The following is a 19,573-nucleotide window of genomic DNA, read 5'->3' on the forward strand; positions in this document are numbered from 1 at the left end:
TATTTTGAAGAGAGTTTCCCCAAATGGTACATTGTTCTCATTGAAATGCAGATAGTAAGCAAATAAAGCAAAGAACAGGGTGATAAAGAAAGCTCATAGAGCCTTTGATTGTGCTGTGATTTTGGTCCCTGTTTGTAGAGAGAAGACTAGATTTGGGATCACAATCTTGTTCTGCTACTAGTAAGAGTGAAATTCCACTACTAACTGGTGGTTATGATAGTGAGCAAATTACTTAACCTCTCTGGGCCTCACTTTTATCAACTTTAAAATAATAACATTTGAAAATATCTGTGATATCACATGCCATTGTAAAACAATACAGCAATTGTTGGACATTTAGCTTAGAAAAGTAGCATACTATGTTGGAAACTTTGAGTATTTTTTCAGACTATATTGACTGAAATCCTATTCATTTCTACAGATTTGTTTTTCAGGATCATTAAGCTCTGTACAAAATTATTCCTTTTAACTGTAAATAACTTTTTTTAAAAAATGCAAAGCAATTCATTTTCATTACAGAAGAATTAGGAAATAATGATAAACAGAGAAAGTTTAAAATACTCATAGTCCTCCTGCATAGAATTAACTGTTATCACCTCAGTGTGTTTTTTTGGTAATCTTGTAATGTATATATGTCTGAAACCAAAAAAGAATCATACTGTGAATACTCTTTCATAACTTGCTTTTTAAAAAAATAATGAATGAATGAATGAATGAATGAATTAAATAATGGCAATTCCCTGGTGGTCCAGTGGTTAGGACTCCGTGCTTCCACTGCTGGGCTCCCAGGTTCTATCCCTGGTCAGGGAACTAAAATCCCACAAGCCACACGGTGCAGCCAAAAACAGAGAAAAGAAAAGAAATAATAAAATGATTAAAATAAAATAAAATAATTTAAAAAAAGAACTCAAAGTATAATTTACATGCACTTAAATGCCCTCATTTTAACTGTACAATTTGAGTTTTGCCAAATGTTTATATCCATGAAACCACTACTACAATCAAGATTTAAAATCTTTTCATCACTCCAAAATGTTCCCCTGTGCCCTTTCCAGTCAATTCCCTCCCCATCCCCCGCCTTAGGCAACCAATGAACCTGCTTTCTTTCACTCTAGTTTTCTGGAGTTTCATATAAATGGAAGCATATGATATGTACTTTTTTATCTGGCTTCTTTCACTCACCATATTATTTTTGAGATTCATTGCATATTATTGCATATATCTGTAGCCTAACCCACTTTTAAATGTTAATATATTACAAATATTAATTTCCATCTAGATTATTTAATAGATGGTCTTATGAAAACAAAGTCAGAGTTCTATCTCTTTACATCAAAAGAAATAATAGATGGATCAAAGATTTAAAGTTCTATAAGAAAACTTAGAGAATCTTTTTATCTCAGAGTTGAGAAGAGCTTTCTGACACAAATGCAGAGCCATTAAAGAAGGGATTGACAAATTTGGCTACATAAAAATAAAGTGCTGCAAGGTAAAAAACAAAAGCACACACATAAACCAACTCAAAAATCAAACAACGAACAGGATATATTTGCAACATACACTGTAAAGGGGTAATTTCCTCCTTATATATGAGTTCTACAGACCAGTAAGAAGAAGTGACTACAACAACAACAACAAAATGAGCAAAGGATATTGTTCAGAAGAAGAGGAAATATAAATGACTTTTAATTTGGGGAGGACAAAGCCCAACGTCACTGATAAGAGAAGCGCAAGTTAACACTATCATAAGATACTTCTTTTCAGATTCTCAAATATCAAAAAGTTAGGTAACAGGGTTGGTGAGAGTATAGAAAAGGCACTTTCATTTATTATTGGAGTCCCTTGGGGAGGACAATTGGTCAGTATGTTTCAAAATTTTACATGCATATATTCTTTGAGCAATTCCATTTTTAGGAATTTATCCCAGATACATTCACATGTGTACAAAATGACAAATGTACAGTTACAACATTGTTTCTAACAGCAAAAGATTGGAAACAATGTATATTGATACATTGATAGGTGACATTAGTATTCTATGATTGTTTGGCTATGTCATAAACTTAATTGTTAAAAAGAAACAGGAATTCTTTTTGCACTGGTATAGAGAAGTTTCCAATATATATTAGTAAGTAAAACAAGGAGTGCAAAACTATGTATATAAAAAACCTCATTTGTGTTAAGTATTCATATGCATATATTAAAAGTATAGATATATGAGTATATGCCTTTAGGATTGCTTGAAATATCTGGAAGGGCACACAGAAAACTGATAAATAGTAGTTATCTTTGAGGGATACAGATGGAAGGAAAACTTAGTTTTCATTATATTTCTTCTGATGCTTTTTGAATGCAGTACTTATATTACCTTTGCCAAAGAGTGGTCCTGTGTATATATGTGCACATGCTAAGCTCCTCAAGGTTTTAAAATCTCAACTTATGTACCATTAAACGCATGAACTGTAAATTTATTTAACCAGTTTACAATGGACATTTAGGTTGTTTTTAATTTTCTGTGATTATAAATAATATAAGAATGTTCCTGTAATTATTAATGATCCTAAAATTTCCTCATCACAAGACATGGAATCAGCCATTCTCTGAGAACTCCTAGGCCCTTTCAATTGAGAATAGTATTAGAGATCAAAATTTGGGCTCTTGGGGCTAATGGGGACCCACCAGGGTTGTGGTGAGCAGAGTCATGCTGTGCTTTTGGGCTATTTTTAGCAACTGCTGGGAAAAGTATTTCTTTTTAAATACATCTTTTTGCATTGATTTTTTTTTCCTATTTTGAATTCCTACCTTATATTCTCTACAACATACCTACTTAAATTTTTAACCCCAAATTCAAACTCTAATTGTATTTTTTTCTCTTTATAATTCTTCTTTTCCTCATCCACCATCATTTGGTAGCCACCATATTATCACACATGATGTTTATGTACCTTTCACAATTTACCAACTGATGTCCTTTGCCCATTTTTCTATTGGGGTGTCCATCATTTTCTTATTACTTAAAAAGGATTTCTTTATATATTAAGAATATTACCCTTCTCTTAAAAGGTTTTAAAAAAAAGGTACTTTAAATATAGTTGATATGTTTATACTTATCTCTTCTTTCTCCTTAAGATTGTCAGTTTGTAAACTCACTTTTCATTATTTGTTGTTCTCTTTGTATAGCTTTAAGTAGTAAATTGCCCTTATGAAGAAACCTAATAAGGCACACACTTCTATATGTAACATGTGATTTTTTGAGTGAATGGTCTCCCTAAGACAAGTCCCTTTACTGACAGTGGTGGCCTCATAAGCCAAAGATTAAACTCTCAAGTTAGAGGCATAAACAAAGGACTCTGATTAGTCACCTTCACAAACAGACCATGTGGTATTTCAGTAGGGCTGCCCCAAAGGAATTCTGGTCTTCATAAGCAGCACTACCTTCCATTTATACATGTCTCCAAAAGTAAGTCTGTTATGCTCTATATAAAATTAATTGTCATCAAAGAAGAAGACTAGGAAGCACTAACAGATAGTTCTTTTGTGTTGTCAGTCTCCAACAGACAGTGACTGACTGGATGTATCTAAACTACCTTAAAATTAACTTGTCTAATGATTATACTAGTAGTAGTGGCTATCCTTTGATAAAGCTTCCACGGTAACAGGACCCATCCTAAGTGGTTACTTTTCATTATTTCAGAAGTGGAAATCTTAAGCAACACTTCTTTTGTAAAGTTTGCTAAATATAACCGGTTAGTCTAGAATATGAAGGTTCTCTTCCTCACATTTGAAGGAAGTATTAGACCTAATACCTTGTTGGATTGTTACGAGAGATGGAAATAGTATCTAACCAAGCCTTGTAGATAGCCGGTGCTTATTAAATGGCAGCTGCTTTTGTTAGGTATACTTTGTCATTTTTGCCATCATAAGCACCTTCAGCCCATTTTTTATCTCCATCCAGCTGCATGTCACACATATCCTGAAAACGGATGTCTGGGAAGTTGACTCATAACCTAACAGTTGTTTCCTATCAGATTTTTCTTTTCTTAAGACTATGGAAATAAGCAATAAGCATCTTTCCTGATTGTATTTTCTTTCCTTGAACATAGTAATTTTTCATTAGTGGAAGTTCATAGATGATGCGTGCAAAGGTTGAGTTCAGTTAATGAATGATCCAAGGCTACCAGAATAAAGGAGCTAATACATTCCTTTTGTCTATCTCTGCAGATACACCACCACTGCTCTTTGAGGTGTCCTCCCTGGAGAATGCTTTTCAGATTGGAGGCCATCCTTGGCACTACATTATCACACCTAATAAGAAGAAACAAAAAGGAGTTTTCCATATTTGTGCCCTAAAGGACAATTCCTTGGTAAATCAAGGTGGTCAGACTTCAGTAGTAAATTTATATCAGAAATTCTTTATTCTCTACTTCTCTAATAGGTCCCCAATCCTAAGAATTACTTTTTTGTTTGTATTAATAATTTGTAAACAACGTAAAGTACAGGAGAGTACAAAGAATATAGCAAACACTTGTATGTGCTACCCAGAATTTGAAACATTAACATTTGAAAATTCTCAGGACACCAAAGATTTATTAGGTTTTTTGTCCTTACCATCTCCTTGATCCCATTTAAACATCTCTGAAGCTGCATAGTGGGAATCGTTGATGGAATGTATTCAGGCTGCCTCTGAAATTACTGGTGGAGTGTGTAGTTGGTTCTGCTTCTTCATGGTTTGTTGCTCTTGGCTCTCTAGAGCAGAACCAGATTGAACTCTGTTGGTCATGGTATAAACACAGAAACACTTTGAGTTTTCAAGGATATTTTAAAGTTATATATGGCAGAATAGAAAGAAAGGGTATATGGCAAGACAAGACAAAAAATTACCCCTTGAGTTAATTTTTCTTTTTAAAAATGACTTAGGCATTGATTTATCATTTAATAAACATTATTGAGGGCCTACTGTGTGCCAGACTTGGCTGGGGACACATTCTCTTCCCACAAGTTGCTTACACTCTCAAAAGAAAGCAAATGTGTAGGGAAATAAGATGCAGTCCGTTAAGTACAGTGATTGAGATAAGTACAAGAGTGAGTGCGCAGAGGAGGGGGGTTCTATCTTTGTTTTATATTGCTGATTTAGTTTAGTTTATTTCTGGAGCCTCTTGATACATCAAATGAACTTTTTATGAGGCAGACTCAGCTTATTCCACATGCTTCTCTTCCAGAATCTTTTTCCATCAGTCACTGTTGGACCCAGTGGCTTTGAGAGTCACAGGTCACCTTTCACCACACCGAAGACGTACACAGTCTTGGGTCCATTTATCTATTTCCTTTGGTGTCATGGCCACCAGGGAACATGGTGTATAGTGTGTTCTCGTTTTTTGTTTGTTTGTTTGTCTTTTTGCAGGAGCATTCTTCCCTTCCATTTTCTCATTAACCTATCACATGTGGGAGCTCCTGTTTGGCCCAGCCCAGTGACATCCTCTTTTACAAATGCGGACTGTTTCCCACAAGTCTGTGGTTTGATTATTCACCTCCCAGCAGTGGACATCCTTCAGCAACCAGGACCTGTCACATCTCTTTTTTTTTTTTTTTTTTTTTTTTTTTTTTGCGGTATGCGGGCCTCCCATGACTCACGGGCCCAGCCGCTCCACCGCATGTGGGATCTTCCCGGACTGGGGCACGAACCCGCGTCCCCTGCATCGGCAGGCGGACTCTCAACCACTGCGCCACCAGGGAAGCCCCACATCTCTTTTTTGCTGAACTTTTCTATCTAGTCAAACCCTGCACAGTTCACATTCTAGACATTTAGTACGTATTCTTCTTATATAAGAACTGATAATACATATTCTTTTATGTGTGTGTACAAAATGGCCTTCAACATCTACATCAAGCATGCCTGTCAAGTATTCTCCTTGTATGATTACTGATTATAACATTTAGTCAGATCTTATTTCAACATATTCATAAATAATTGCTAAATCCAGGGGAGTTTTCAGTCCTTTTGCTCGACAACTTTGTTGAGATGATATTACCTTAATGATGCATATGTGCATTACCTCCCCACCTGTCAGTCAGAAAAATACATAACCCAAAAACATACATGTAGGCAAACTGAAGAATTCAGAAAATGATTCATAGCTTTCTATTAAACTGAGCTTTAAACTAGCATTTGAGCAAATAATAAAAACTACAGAAGCTGATAATAATGCTGCCTAGTATTTAACACAAAGAGATAATGTTTCTTTTGCATGTTGTATTTAGATATTATAATAAAGAGAATAGTCTCCTAAAGAAAGAAAGATATGGGTTTTTTTTGTGTGTGTGTGTATATATATATATACACACACACATACATACACACACAGCATAAAAAAGTTTTATAGTGGGCTTCCCTGGTGGCGCAGTAGTTGAGAGTCTGCCTGCCAATGCAGGGGACACGGGTTCATGCCCCAGTCTGGGAAGATTCCACATGCTACGGAGCGGCTAGGCCCGTGAGCCATGGCCGCTGGGCCTGCGCGTCCAGAGCCTGTGCTCCGCAACAGGAGAGGCCACAACAGTGAGAGGCCCACATACTGCAAAAAAAAAAAGTTTTATATTAAACAAAGGAGCATTTGGAGCTGATGCCAAAATGTACATTGTTTTAGTGGTTGCAACAAAGATGTTTAATTGTATTGATTTTCTTATATGTAAAATGCAGTAATACCACCATTTCTATTAGAAATCGTTAGGATACTTATAAAAATTCTTAAAAAATTAAAATGCATGTGCTAATTTGATACCTAAAATGTGTTAAATTCCAGTTTTTAAAAAAGCATGGCATACAAAGCACTTGTGATGTAACCTCAGCCTACCTCTCCAGTCTCATGGCTGGACACTCTACTTCTCAATTTAATTTTATCTGCTACTCGTGTTTGTGCATATACATGCTAAATGGATCAACACTTCTGTGCTTTTGATTTTGCTGTCTCTTCTTTCTAGCCACTTTATTCTCATTTCAAGGCAGAGTTCAGGCTCCTGAAATTCTGCTTACTTGGGTTGGATGCTTGATAATATCCTGTGCATAGCTTGACCACTTTGTTTTCTACACTGCCTTATTCTATTTCTGTTTCTATCTCCCTTCTTTTTTTTTTTTTTTTTTTTTTTTTGCGGTACGTGGGCCTCTCCCTGCTGTGGCCTCTCCCGTTGAGGAGCACAGGCTCCGGACGCGCAGGCTCAGCGGCCATGGCTCACGGACGCAGCCGCTCCGCGGCATGTGGGATCTTCCCGGACCGGGGCACGAACCCGTGTCCCCTGCATCTGCAGGCGGACTCTCAACCACTGCGCCACCAGGGAAGCCCCTATCTCCCTTCTTGAATATGAGCTTCTTGATGACAAGGATTATGTTTAGTGCCTAGTGTGATACCTTAAACATTGTGTCCTGTCAGTATATGCTAATGGAATTAATAATTTTATATATCAGAAACTTTTATGAGTATCTAATAGGAAAGATGACATCATTTCATTTTACATTGGAAAAATTAAGTTAAGTGACTTGGATAAAGCCAGTGAAGTTGATATATCCATGCTGGTATTAGTCCCCAGTGCTCCTGTGTATAAGGTAAAACATTTATTACATATGTGATCACATATGGAGGTATCTTTTTCTTTATTTTAATGTATAAATATACTACTATGAAATCAATCTCTCTACTTACCTTAAGTGCTAAGCAGTATTAGACCGTTTCCTCAGCATTAGAGTTTAACATCTGACTTTTGCAAGGAGATTGTATGACCTGTTTGGTTGCATGTTTATTTTTGTGCTATCTACTCTTCTGATTGACAGTTTGTTGAGGATAGGGAAGGGAGAAGGATGTTGTGGGGGACTGCATGTACATAATTGTGGCAGAGTTAAATAATGGAAAATCCATGGACTTTGGAGTCTAATCTGCTGTTTAGTAGGTGCTGAATACTAAGCAAATGATTTATCCTCTTTGTGCATCAGTCTCCTCATCCATAAGATGGGGATAGCAATATATGCTTCAAGTATTGCTGAGATCAAAAGAAATAATGAGTATAAAACATCTAATGCAGTGCCAGACATACATTAGGTGCTTGAGATATGGTAACTTATTATTTGTGAGCTATAATATATAGTGCATGGTGCATCTATGAAATTTCTGAATTTAAATGTTCTGGATTTCTCAAGTTTGAGTGTCCTAATTCAGCCCTAATACACATCCCAGTTCAGCTGGTTAATGTTTTCTCTTCCTTTACTTTTGACTTACTGATCTATCACTGATGCTGGATTGGAAAAATTATTTTATTTTTCCTTAATTTTTATTTTCAATATTTTGTTCCAATTTCAGGCAAAAAACGGGGTCCAAGAAATGGAGTGTTGTTCTCTAGAATCTGACTGGATCTATTTCCATCCTGATGCTTCTGGTAGAATAATACATGTTGGCCCAAATCAGGTCAAGTGAGTATTTTCCTTAGTTACTTTAAAGTTAAAAGTAGCCTTTGGTAGTATTTATTGGCATCTTTATTTTTGCCAGCTAACTACTGAGCAAATTGTGGAAATAATTAACTTTTTGTAGGGTGCTTCCTCAGAGAATGGCATCTAGAAAACCTGACTTTATTCTTTCAACCTCATCATTACTGTTTGTAAATATTACATTTGAGTAAGTTCTTTGTTGGATGATAGATGACGTGTGAGGAAAAGATTACATATTGGTTCATCCTCATCAGGTCTTAATTCATTCTCCAGGATTAATGAGAGAGATGATTTATCTTTGTTCTAAAAGACAGCCTTACTGCTGGAGAAGCAGCAGGTTGTTTGAAGTAAATCTTGTTGTATTTAGTTTACCCACATCTTCCACACAGTTGACCTCTCCTTCCCTGAAACACTCTTCATTTGGCTTCCCTGACACCACAGTGCTCCTGAATATTTTCTTCCCTCTCTGATCTGTCTGTCTTAGTATCCATTCACGTTCTTTATCTTCTTTTTTTTTTTTTTTTTTTTTTTGGTGTACGCGGGCCTCTCACTGTTGTGGCCTCTCCCGTTGTGGAGCACAGACTCCGGACGCACAGGCTCAACGGCCATGGCTCACGGGCCCAGCCGCTCTGCGGCATGTGGGATCTTCCCGGACCGGGGCACGAACCCGCGTCCCCTGCATCGGCAGGCGGACTCTCAACCACTGTGCCACCAGGGAAGCCCACGTTCTTTATCTTCTACTCAGACTTTAAGTCCTCAGGACTTAGACCCTCTTTTCTCACTCTTCGTTCCCTTTCTGCTTGATTCTCCTGTTTATTCCCTTGGCTTTAAAGATCCTGTATACACCAAAACTCCAAAATTTCTCTTAGCACAAACCTCTCATCTAAGTTTATGTCATAAGTCTGGAATCATTGTTGACACTTTCTTACCTTCTTGTCTTTCATCAGTATACGTGTACTTAAACACTTACTTGCATTTTCTCTCTCCCTCTCTCTGTCTCTCTCTCACACACACACACACACACACACACACACGCACCATATATCCCATCAATCCAGTTTATTTTGCTACTAAACATTTCTTAAATCTGCCTCTTTCTGCCCTTGGCCACTGCCACCACCTTGGTCAGATCATTGTCATCACTAGCCTAGACTATAATATTTGCCTTCTTACCGGACTCTCAAGGATCTACTTTTTACTCTTTAAGTCTGTTTTCTTCTCAGCAGCTAGAGTGATTTTTAGAAACATTAACAAACACAAAAACCTAACCAAGTGAATTCTGTTTTAACCTTTTTATGACCTCCTATTGCACTTAAGATAAAGACCAACATACTTAGCTGGTCTAAAAGATTCTTCCCACTCAGTTTACTTCAGTCATGCTGTCTTTTCACAAAGCTAAGGACCTGTTCCCTCTATTTGAAGTCTGTTTCCCCTACCTGTTTTGCCTAATTTCTATTCATATTTTATGCCCCCTTAAATGTCCCTTTTTCAAAGAGTGCTTCCCTGGCACCCTTCATTAGATTAGCTGCCCCATCATATTTTCACTCTACCCACTATATAATCTTCTGTAGCACCTACAGCAATTTAAATTAATTATTTGTATGATTATCTGTTTGAATATCTAGGTTGGGAATCATGAGCTCCATGATAGGGAAAGAGTCTATCTTGTTGACACCTGTAACCCTGGCACTGAGCATAGGTCTTAATACAGAGTAGGTGCTCAGTAAGTATTTGTTGAATAAGAGGAGTAGTGTCTGCGTTCTTTATTTTGTATGCTTCATGATAATTCGTCTACTCTGAATCAGTTATAAGGAGGATGAAGGGACTTAATGAAAAAAGATTATGAACTTTTATAAAAAGTCATAAAAAGTATGGTCAGCTTTAATAAACCTTACTCTTTTTTTTTTTTTTGCGGTACGTGGGCCTCTCCCGTTGCGGAGCACAGGCTCCGGACGCGCAGGCTCAGCGACCATGGCTCACGGGCCCAGCCACTCGGCGGCATGTAGGATCCTCCCGGATCGGGGCATGAACCCGTGTCCCCTGCATCGTCAGGCAGACTCTCAACCACTGCGCCACCAGGGAAGCCCAATAAACCTTACTCTTAATGTTTGTTACCACACATCTTTTATATTAGTTTGAGTTTAAGAAAATAAGGTCCACAAAGAGTGTGTGCCCTTTTGCTAGGTTTTAAAAGATAGGCACTCTTAAATATTGGCACTAATTAAGATAACTAATTAAGGAATTTAAAATGTAATCTGATTTCTTTGTCTCTGGCAAACTCTAAGGCCTCCAGCTCTCTCTGGCCACAGTGGCTGCTTCTCCCTGCTGTTCTCTTTGCCTGCATTTGAGACTTTAAGCTTTGAGGACATTGTGCTTTTGATGCTTGTTAATGCTGTGAACAGATTTGTGTAGGTGGTGAGAATATTCTTTTACTTTCACTTGCTTAATAAGCTCGATCCGTGAGGTCATTTGCACTCAGAAAACTCAAATCTTTAAATATAACCTTAAGAAAAAAGAAAAGAATTAAGTCATTTGCAGTTTTAAAATACTACTCTACTATGAAAACTCTCGGTTTAGAACTTAGTTGCCAGTCCAGTCTATATTATATTTAACTCTGAGTGTTGTTCATTGATACCTCATTCTATCTTCAGAAATAAAAATGTAAATATCTACTATAATTCCATTGTTAAAGCTGAAATGTTGAAGACCTGTTGCAGGATGGTAGAGAGGAGGTTCTTTAGAGTAACTTTCATGAAGCCAGTTTGGAAGATAGTGTAAGCCTCAGCAAGCTGCTGCATTACCTACTTCAGTAGCACCTGTTGTCACATATCCTGTTTTTCTGTTTAACAGAATCTCTAAATTTGAAGAAATTTATGGACACTTAAGTTATCAGACATTAATATTTTGGACTAATCAGGAGGAGAAGAGAACTAACTCAGTGTTGTTACCATAATTTTCATTTGTTAAGTTTCTTTTCATTAGTTCAACTTTGACATTTTGATGGTGTGTTAAGATCTTAGGTTCTTAGAATCCTTTTTACCTTTTCAGAGTTTTAAAGCTAAGTGAAGTAGAAAATAATAGTGCCCAGCATCAGATCTCTGAAGATTTTGTCATTTTGGCCAACAGGGAGAAGAACAAAGTAAGTCAGGAGTACTTTAAAATCCTTTGTATATCACTGTCTTTCTATATAAGAATATAATATGCAAATGTATTTCTCTTTTAGTGTGGCAGAAAAGAAAAGCACAGTTCTATAAAAGTCTGTTCATTTTGTCTACATGGGTAGCTAGTCTTAGCCCCATGTATAATATCTATGAGATTTGAAGAGAGCTGATTATATTGACTTTTATCTTTTGCTTATTTCTGTTTCCTTTCTGGGTTTCTCTTTAAGTTTTTATTGATGAATTATCAACCTTTGGGTTTAATTAATTGTGCACACTTAGGGTAAGAAAGGTTAGATATAAACTTTAAAAAATTACACACCATTCTTTGACTCCAAATGGTTCTTTGTCTTTAGCATACAAATTAAGAGCCTGAAGAAAATCATGCAGAGGGAAATTTCCAAAAGCAGATCGACTCTTTATTTGCTGTACTATACTAAGGCAGAAATCAGAAGGGCAGGTGAAGTAACAAATCTGTAACATTTGTATTTCTAGTTTGGTATTTTATCCATTAAAAACTTTAATAAAGTATTTTTATTAATTGGAGGATCCAAAATCTGGTTCAGAATTTTCTCAGTTGAGGAAAGAATTGTGGATGTTAGAGAAGGGTTGGTTAGTTAACAAATTCGTTAATACAGTTTTGCCATTGACTACATAATAGGACTTGTCATATATTTTTATTTCTCTCCATATGATAGAATGAAAACTTACCCACTGTTACAGCTTCTGGACGGGTGGTAAAAAAAAGCTTTAACCTTCTGGATGATGACCCAGAACAAGAGGTATTACTTTAGCCAGAAATAATAAACTAAGCTTGTATGAACTTGCCCTGGGGTAGAGGTTGGGGAGCTCCATGCAACCTTAGTCTGCAGGATTGTGTGTGCTATTTGAACCGATGTGTCTCTGTCTCCTCTCTTTTAATATTGGAATTATTCTTAAGATTTTGTTTGCAGAAGATTTCATAGGACCGAAATAATTTGAAAACACTATTATTAGCTTATTGTTTTGTTGATATGCACACTTCCTAGGGAAATCTCTTAATAGAAAATTATTGAGTTACATCTTGATGACTATGGCTTTTGCCTTGTTTTTCACTTACTAGACATAGATGTATTTGTTAATGTTCATGAGCCAGAGGAGGAGGGTGTAAGGGTGTGGTAAATCAGTTCAGCCTTTGGCCTCAACTTGACATTGCCAGTCACTAAGCTAATACATTTTTATCCTTTTCTTAAAAAAGAAAAAGCACTGGAATTACTTATGAAATCAACTCAAAGTGTTCATACTTCAAATATATAGCCTTTGCGTAAATACTGAATCCCTTTAGACTCTATAACTATATAGTTCATATGACCATTTCTAAGTAGAAATATTGAGTAGATCTCTAAGGATAGTTTTTTTTTTTTTTTTTTTTTTGGCAATACGCGGGCTTCTCACTGTTGTGGCTTCTCCCGTTGTGGAGCACAGGCTCCGGACGTGCAGGCTCAGTGGCTATGGCTCACAGGCCTAGCCGCTCTGCAGCATGTGGGATCTTCCTGGACCGGGGCACAAACCCGTGTCCCCTGCATCGGCAGGCGGACTCTCAACCACTGCGCCACCAGGGAAGCCCTAAGGATAGTTTTTGAAAATCTTTTAAAATAGGTTGGAGGTGGCACAGTATGTGGCTACTCTCAAAAAAGAAAAAATATATATTCTTTTGAACCAAATATATATTTATTCTTTTGAACCATCGAGAACAAAGCAGAAAGCTTCCTACCCTGTAGGTAAAACTGTATTCAAAAAAAAAAATACCAAAAAAAAAATGCCAAAGTTACCAAAAAGTGGCAAGAATACTTAAGAAGGGAGAAGGTAGTAGCAAAGAGAAAGATACTCTGCATTGTGAGATTAGAAAACAAAAACTTTTCACCTGTAAAGGAAAAGTTGAAAGGGGTTGTGACTAAAATCTATAAAATTACTGACACTCAGGCAAGAAGTCACCTTTTGAAGTTTGCCCAAGGTAAGATTACGGCAAAAAGTAAATTAAAAGGAATCACTGGTAATAAATCTACGTAAATTTTTATGTCATAGGTGGTAAAGGCAGAAAATGTAAATGGGTTAAAAAGCAGTTTGACCAAATGTGAGTGAAGGTTTAGTATTTGGTGATTAAGAGAAACTTGCTGTGCCTGTCAAGATGTGCCATCCCTGGATGGGTGAGCATAGATCTGCTTCCCCATGAGACTGTTGGAGTCCCAGGTTTTCGTCCTTGAGACAGAGTTCTGGGGTTAGATTTTTCTCTCTTAATGTCTTTACCATCATTAATCATTTCTAACTAACGTCTCTTATCCCAGTCCTGTTCTGTGGGTTGGATTTCTGTTCCTAATATTCTCCCTCAAGTATTAGCAGCCATTTTTGCTTGCAGGATCTTAATTCCCCGACCAGGGATGGAAAGCGTGTAGTCCTAACCACTGGAACACCAGGGAATTCCCTAAGAAAGGGTTTTTTTTAAAAAGGATGGCAAATAGGGTCATAAATAGTATATGATGGGCTATCAGTTCTTCTTGAAATGACTTGTGTTTTTCTGGTATGAGAACCTTCCAAGCACAGTGGGAAGTCTTCAAGTTTTAGAACTGAGTTTTATATATTTAGTCCTATGTGGAAACCAGTGAACACACCTATCAGTGTCAGCAGTTGAATACCTCTTTCAAATTTGGAGACACTCTGGCTTGCTGTCATAATAGAGGATTTCAGTTATACTTTGGCTGAGATCTACATAGACTTGGTTGTGTTCATCAAAATCTGTAGGATACTTCTTGAGTCCTAAAAATCTTGAGACTGATATTTTACTAGGCAGATAAGTGGAAACACATTTCTATCTATGCTCCTACCCATTCATTTTTCTTTCTACATATTTTTATAAATAGTAGTTAAGCCACAAACGTAGAAATAATCCTAACTGGATTTTGCCCCTCTTTTCTTTTGCCTTATCTATTCCCCAAGACTTTCAAAATTGTGGACTATGAAGATGAGTTAGATTTGCTTTCTGTGGTAGCTGTTACTCAAATAGATGCTGAAGGAAAAGCTCACCTGGATTTCCACTGTAATGAATATGGAACTTTACTTAAAAGCATTCCACTCGTGGAGTCATGGGATGTGGTGAGTAGAGTCCATGGAATACAAAGTTGTAAGAGTTTCCTTTATAGGTGACATTTATTGGGACAGATGTTACTGTGTTCACGTCAGTCCAGGTTCACCTATACCAGTGACCACATGGAAGAGGTTATCATCCTACATGCAGGACAAAATGAGTACTTCTTTAGACTTTCTCCTCTAGGGATGAGAATTTCTCCTTACCAATGGCTTTAAAGATAAAGTTTTATGCTTTTTTCATGAGACATGCTGTCTATTTCCTTACCATAGTCTAGTTTTCTCCTATTTTATAAGTTTGGTAATGTTTTAAAAAATAAAAATATACTGTATCAAATCCCCACAGTTATTTAATAGAGACAAATCTAAGCGTGTAGGGTTTTCAAGCACTCTTAGAAGCGTTTGTCTGCTCTTCTAAGTATTATAGAATATAAAAGTTATAAAGAACAGTAGATGTTACTTTACCCAATCATTGTTTTATCAATGGAGAACCTGAAAGATTTAGCAACTTGCCCACGGTCACAAGTGAAATAGTGGCAATGTTGGCAATAGAATCTGGGTGTTCAGACTCCTAAGTCCAGGGTTCTTTTCATTCTCAACATTTTGTGTAATGCTTTTCTCATAAGTCATCTGCATATCCACAAATAATGAAAAATAAACTATTTCTGGCAGCTATTTTGCCTCCAAGTATATATTTGAACATCCCTAGCATAGACGCTGTGACATTTTAATGACTCAGCAGTGAATATGATTATGTGAAGAGGAGATTCCATTTGCCTTTGTTTTCGTTACAGACATATAGCCACGAAGTTTACTTTGACAGAGACTTGGTACTACACATAGAACAGAAACCCAGCAGGGTCTTCAGCTGCTATGTTTACCAGATGGTATGTGACCCTGGGGAAGAAGAAGAAACCACAAACAGAAGTTGTAAAAAAGATTGCAATAATTTTAAATTTTGAGATGTAACTTCTGAGACTTCTAGCCAAACACCCCAGCAGCCACGTCCAGTCCTCCTTTTTATTATCTGCATAGCATATTCTCCAGTATTTTCCAGAAAAGGTCTTGTGTTGACTTCAGATGACTGTGACTTCTTTTTTAAACTCTTGCCATACAAGGTGGTGAGTACTTCATTTTATGTAGAGATTTTTTACAGTGACATCCCAAGAAGTCTAACATTTTGCAGTTTTTAGGCGGGTGGTGATGCAAATATAAAACATTGAACAGCAGAGCAAAAGGTTAATTCTAATTATTGGGAGAGGGTCATTGATGAGTAGGTGTTTAACGTGGTTGTTAAAGGATGGCCTGGGATTTTGATTAGTAAAACTAAGGGTGAGAGATAAAAAGAAAGATACAAAAGATACAGAAAGAAATCAAGAAATCCTGTATCCTCTCACCCAAACTTTGTTTAAGGATGGAAAATGAGATCTATAATATGAAATAATACTTTGAGCCAAAAATGTGTCATCACAGTTAAAAAAAAATGTATATGTATATATGTTTTGTGTTTGTATATAGTATCAGGAATTGGCTGTAGTTCCCCAATATCTTTTCTTCCATGGTTTTATTCTCTTGGTTTGATGTTCCCATTGGTTTTTTGTGTTTCTATTAGGCTAATGTAAAAGATTTCAAGCAAACTGTAAGTGAAATTTTTTTTCTCATATGTAGGCTGTTTAGCTGTTAATACATCTAAGAATGTTGTATTCATTTCACTCTTCTATTTATTTGGTGAGTCTTCCAGTTCTGCTTAGGCAATATTTTCATACCTAGGCAATAAGATAAAAGTATCCTGGGTTGTACCAGCTCTGCTCCCTGTAGAAGAGTAGATAAAGTCCCAGGAGTTCTTACTAGCTTGGAAACTGACTGGCAACTAGAAAAAGGTTTTGGCTCTATCTTAGCTGTGAGATGAGTATTTTTTCTTCTTTGTTAGAACTGATCAAAATATGATCCTTGAACTCAGATAATCATTCTTCAGAATGTTAAATAAAAGCAACCCAAGTAAAGGGAGGAAAATGTTTCTTTGTGGTTCCTGTTTGAAAAATCCAGTTGCTTGCAATACATATGTTTAGCACATTTCTCTGATTCAGGCTCAAAAGAATAACTAGTAAAAATAGAAGGGGAGGAGACAGCAGTAAAAATCATTGCTGATTCAAATTTAAAATTAAAATATGGGATATTAGCTTGGATGATTTACATCAAAATCCTCCAGTTTTTCCTTCAGTTTTGGCCTTATGCCACGTTAAGAACAATGTGAATTCTGCCCTGTTCTGCCCTTGAAGTTTGCAGATAAATTTCAGGCTAATTATGATCAACAGGGCTGGTGAGAGAAAGGCGTTAGCTATTCCAAAAGTCTAGAAATTAGTAGCAGAGTCCATAAATTAAAAAAAAATAAAGCCTAAAACTGTCTTTTGTGCAATAGAAAAGAAGATTGCTAACATTTTAGAATAAGGGAAAATATTTATATGTTGGCTAAAAATAAATCTTTCTGAATCTGCACTTATGTATAATAACCACTTGGGAAAGTAAAAGTGATTGATTACCTCATGAGCAAGATGATAAAACTATCTTCATATATTAAATTCTAATACTTTTATATCTACAAGTTGAAAAATCCATTCTTGTTTTATGCATATTTAATAGTACTATGTAATATAATATTTGAAGTCAGAGTATTTCGGAGACATGATTGTGATTACAAAGCACAGTTATGTATAGCTGAATAGTTATGATGTGCTAGATATTGCCCCAGACTTCCAACTAGACATGAGCTATATCTAAATAGTCCTGCCCAGTGAATTTATACCTTGAAACAGGTTCGATAAGAGGAAATAGATAAATATCAGAGAAAAGAAAAGAAACCAGTATGGTGGGTTTCAAAGCAAATGCAGTGCTATGTAAAGGCAGAAAGCCTGCTCTCCATTTCCAAAAGTGTTTCAGAAAAGGATGTCTTAAGACTTCAATTCTGTCAGATTTTTTTTTAAAAAGCAGGCTTGTTGAGTTTACCTTTCTCTAAGTCATTGCCTTCTTTTTATGAAGGAACTCATCTGTTCAGAAAGGCATCTGAGAACTATCTGAGATTCTTGGCTGCTTTTTTGGTGGGGGCAGGGTTGGGTGGAATACTTCCAGTCAAGACAGGAACTGAGCACTAAGAAACGCCTATTGTCTCACTGCTGCCCAAATCAAACTAGACCTGGATCCACATGCCATATGGGCCAGGCAGGAAATGCACCTAGTGTGAAAGACAATAGGGAGTTGTGGACAGTGTAACAAATAGGAGAGCTATGCCCCAACTAAAGGGACAAGCTGCTACTGCTTAGTTAATTAAGCTGCTACTGCTTAGTTTCAGCCAGTTGTAACACCATGTGGGAATGTGGACTGCGTGATTGTTAACAAGAAGGTTAATAAAAAGGGTGCCAAAAGATAAAGAAGATAACAAAGAATGTGGTAAATGCACAGGTAACAGACATAGCAGGAAACAATAGAGCATGATTCCCCCAAAATTATTGGCTTCCCAGCTCCCTACAGTGGCAGCAGCTGCTCATTCCGCCGCCTGCCAGACATGAGACTGCTGTTCTCCTGAGGGCAGAGGGAAGTGGTAGTTAATATCCTCCTGCCCCTCCTTAACCCTCCTCTCTATCTGACTATTTTAGAGGCTTTAACTATGTGCCAGCCTACTTAACAGGTGCTAGTGACAGGCATAAAACAATATGGGTGACATTTCTGAATGTTTAATGCAAGATTGGGTGAAACAGGGTAGCTTCTTTTAGATGGTCCAGATATTAAGCTGATGAGAGGTATATTTCTGCATTTCTCTCTTTGATCTAAGGGTCTGAATTCTCACAGTATCAGTGCAGCAAGATTATTGTTCTTTGACTTTCTAAAACATTTCTCGCAACTCAGAGAGAAAACAAAACAAATCCTATTGTAGTTGCTATTTGAACTACCTTGTGAGGAGATGATACTGTTCTATTTAAATAAACTAAGGTTTTGTTCCACATTTTTCCATCAATTAAATGTTTTGTTTCTTGTACACACTTTTTTCTTAATGATAGCATATTTATTGAGTGCTTTCTATCTGCCAATCACTGTGATACATGTAAAATGAATTGTCTCACTTAACATTCAAAATAACCGTATGAGGTATGAACTACCATTTTTCTTCCTCATTTGTAAAATGAGGAAAGTGAGGCTTACAGAAGTTAATTTGCCCAAGGGCCTACAACTAGTAAGTGCAGAGATGGGAAACACATTCAGATTTGTTTGACACAAACTTATGCCAGATTTCCTCTAAAGCTCTCAAAAGGCAAAGGATGTTATTTTATCCCATATGTAGCATGTTAACAATGATAACATTGGGTATATACGAAAATGCTTAAAAGTCTTTTAAAAACTGATTAGATATCCGAATTTTGGACAGATTTTGGATGAGACACAATTGGCCTATTCATGTATATAACTTGACATAAAAGATGGCTCTTGGGCTTCCCTGGTGGCGCAGTGGTTGAGAGTCCGCCTGCCAGTGCAGGGGACACGGGTTCGTGCCCCGGTCCGGGAGGATCCCACGTGCCGCGGAGTGGCTGGGCCCGTGGGCCATGGCCGCTGAGCCTGCGCGTCCAGAGCCTGTGCTCCGCGGCGGGAGAGGCCACAGCAGGGAGAGGCCCGCGTACCGCAAAAAAAAAAAAAAAAAAGATGGCTCTTCATGCAATGGCTGAAAAAAGTCAGTTTTTAAAAAGATACAAAAAAATGGTACTCTCATCTTGTTTGTGGTGATAATAAACACCAGTATTAGTAATTACTCTTAATGTAACTTGATTTTCTTTTCAATAAT

General features: G+C 36.9%; 1 protein-coding gene across 5 annotated transcripts in view; it reads left to right on the top strand.

Annotated features, from left to right (window-relative positions):
* The window catches only part of DCAF17 (DDB1 and CUL4 associated factor 17), a 35,375-nt gene extending 17,291 nt beyond the window's left edge, over positions 1 to 18,084 (top strand). For 3 of the 5 annotated variants that reach the window (XM_079924481.1, XM_079924482.1, XM_079924483.1), the window contains 6 exons: positions 4,222 to 4,364; positions 8,343 to 8,452; positions 11,516 to 11,606; positions 12,324 to 12,407; positions 14,599 to 14,754; positions 15,540 to 18,084. In XM_079924481.1, the coding sequence (XP_079780607.1) occupies positions 4,222 to 4,364; positions 8,343 to 8,452; positions 11,516 to 11,606; positions 12,324 to 12,407; positions 14,599 to 14,754; positions 15,540 to 15,707 (752 nt within the window). In that variant the 3' untranslated portion in view covers positions 15,708 to 18,084. Of the gene's footprint in view, positions 1 to 4,221; positions 4,375 to 8,342; positions 8,454 to 11,515; positions 11,607 to 12,323; positions 12,408 to 14,598; positions 14,755 to 15,539 lie in introns of those variants that run through there. The other 2 variants (XM_079924484.1, XM_079924485.1) reach the window with 2 other exon arrangements.
* Positions 18,085 to 19,573: the final 1,489 nt, after the last annotated feature.

The sequence above is a fragment of the Stenella coeruleoalba genome, assembly GCF_951394435.1.
Source record: "Stenella coeruleoalba genome assembly, chromosome: 6".
Taxonomy (NCBI): Eukaryota; Metazoa; Chordata; class Mammalia; order Artiodactyla; family Delphinidae; genus Stenella; species Stenella coeruleoalba.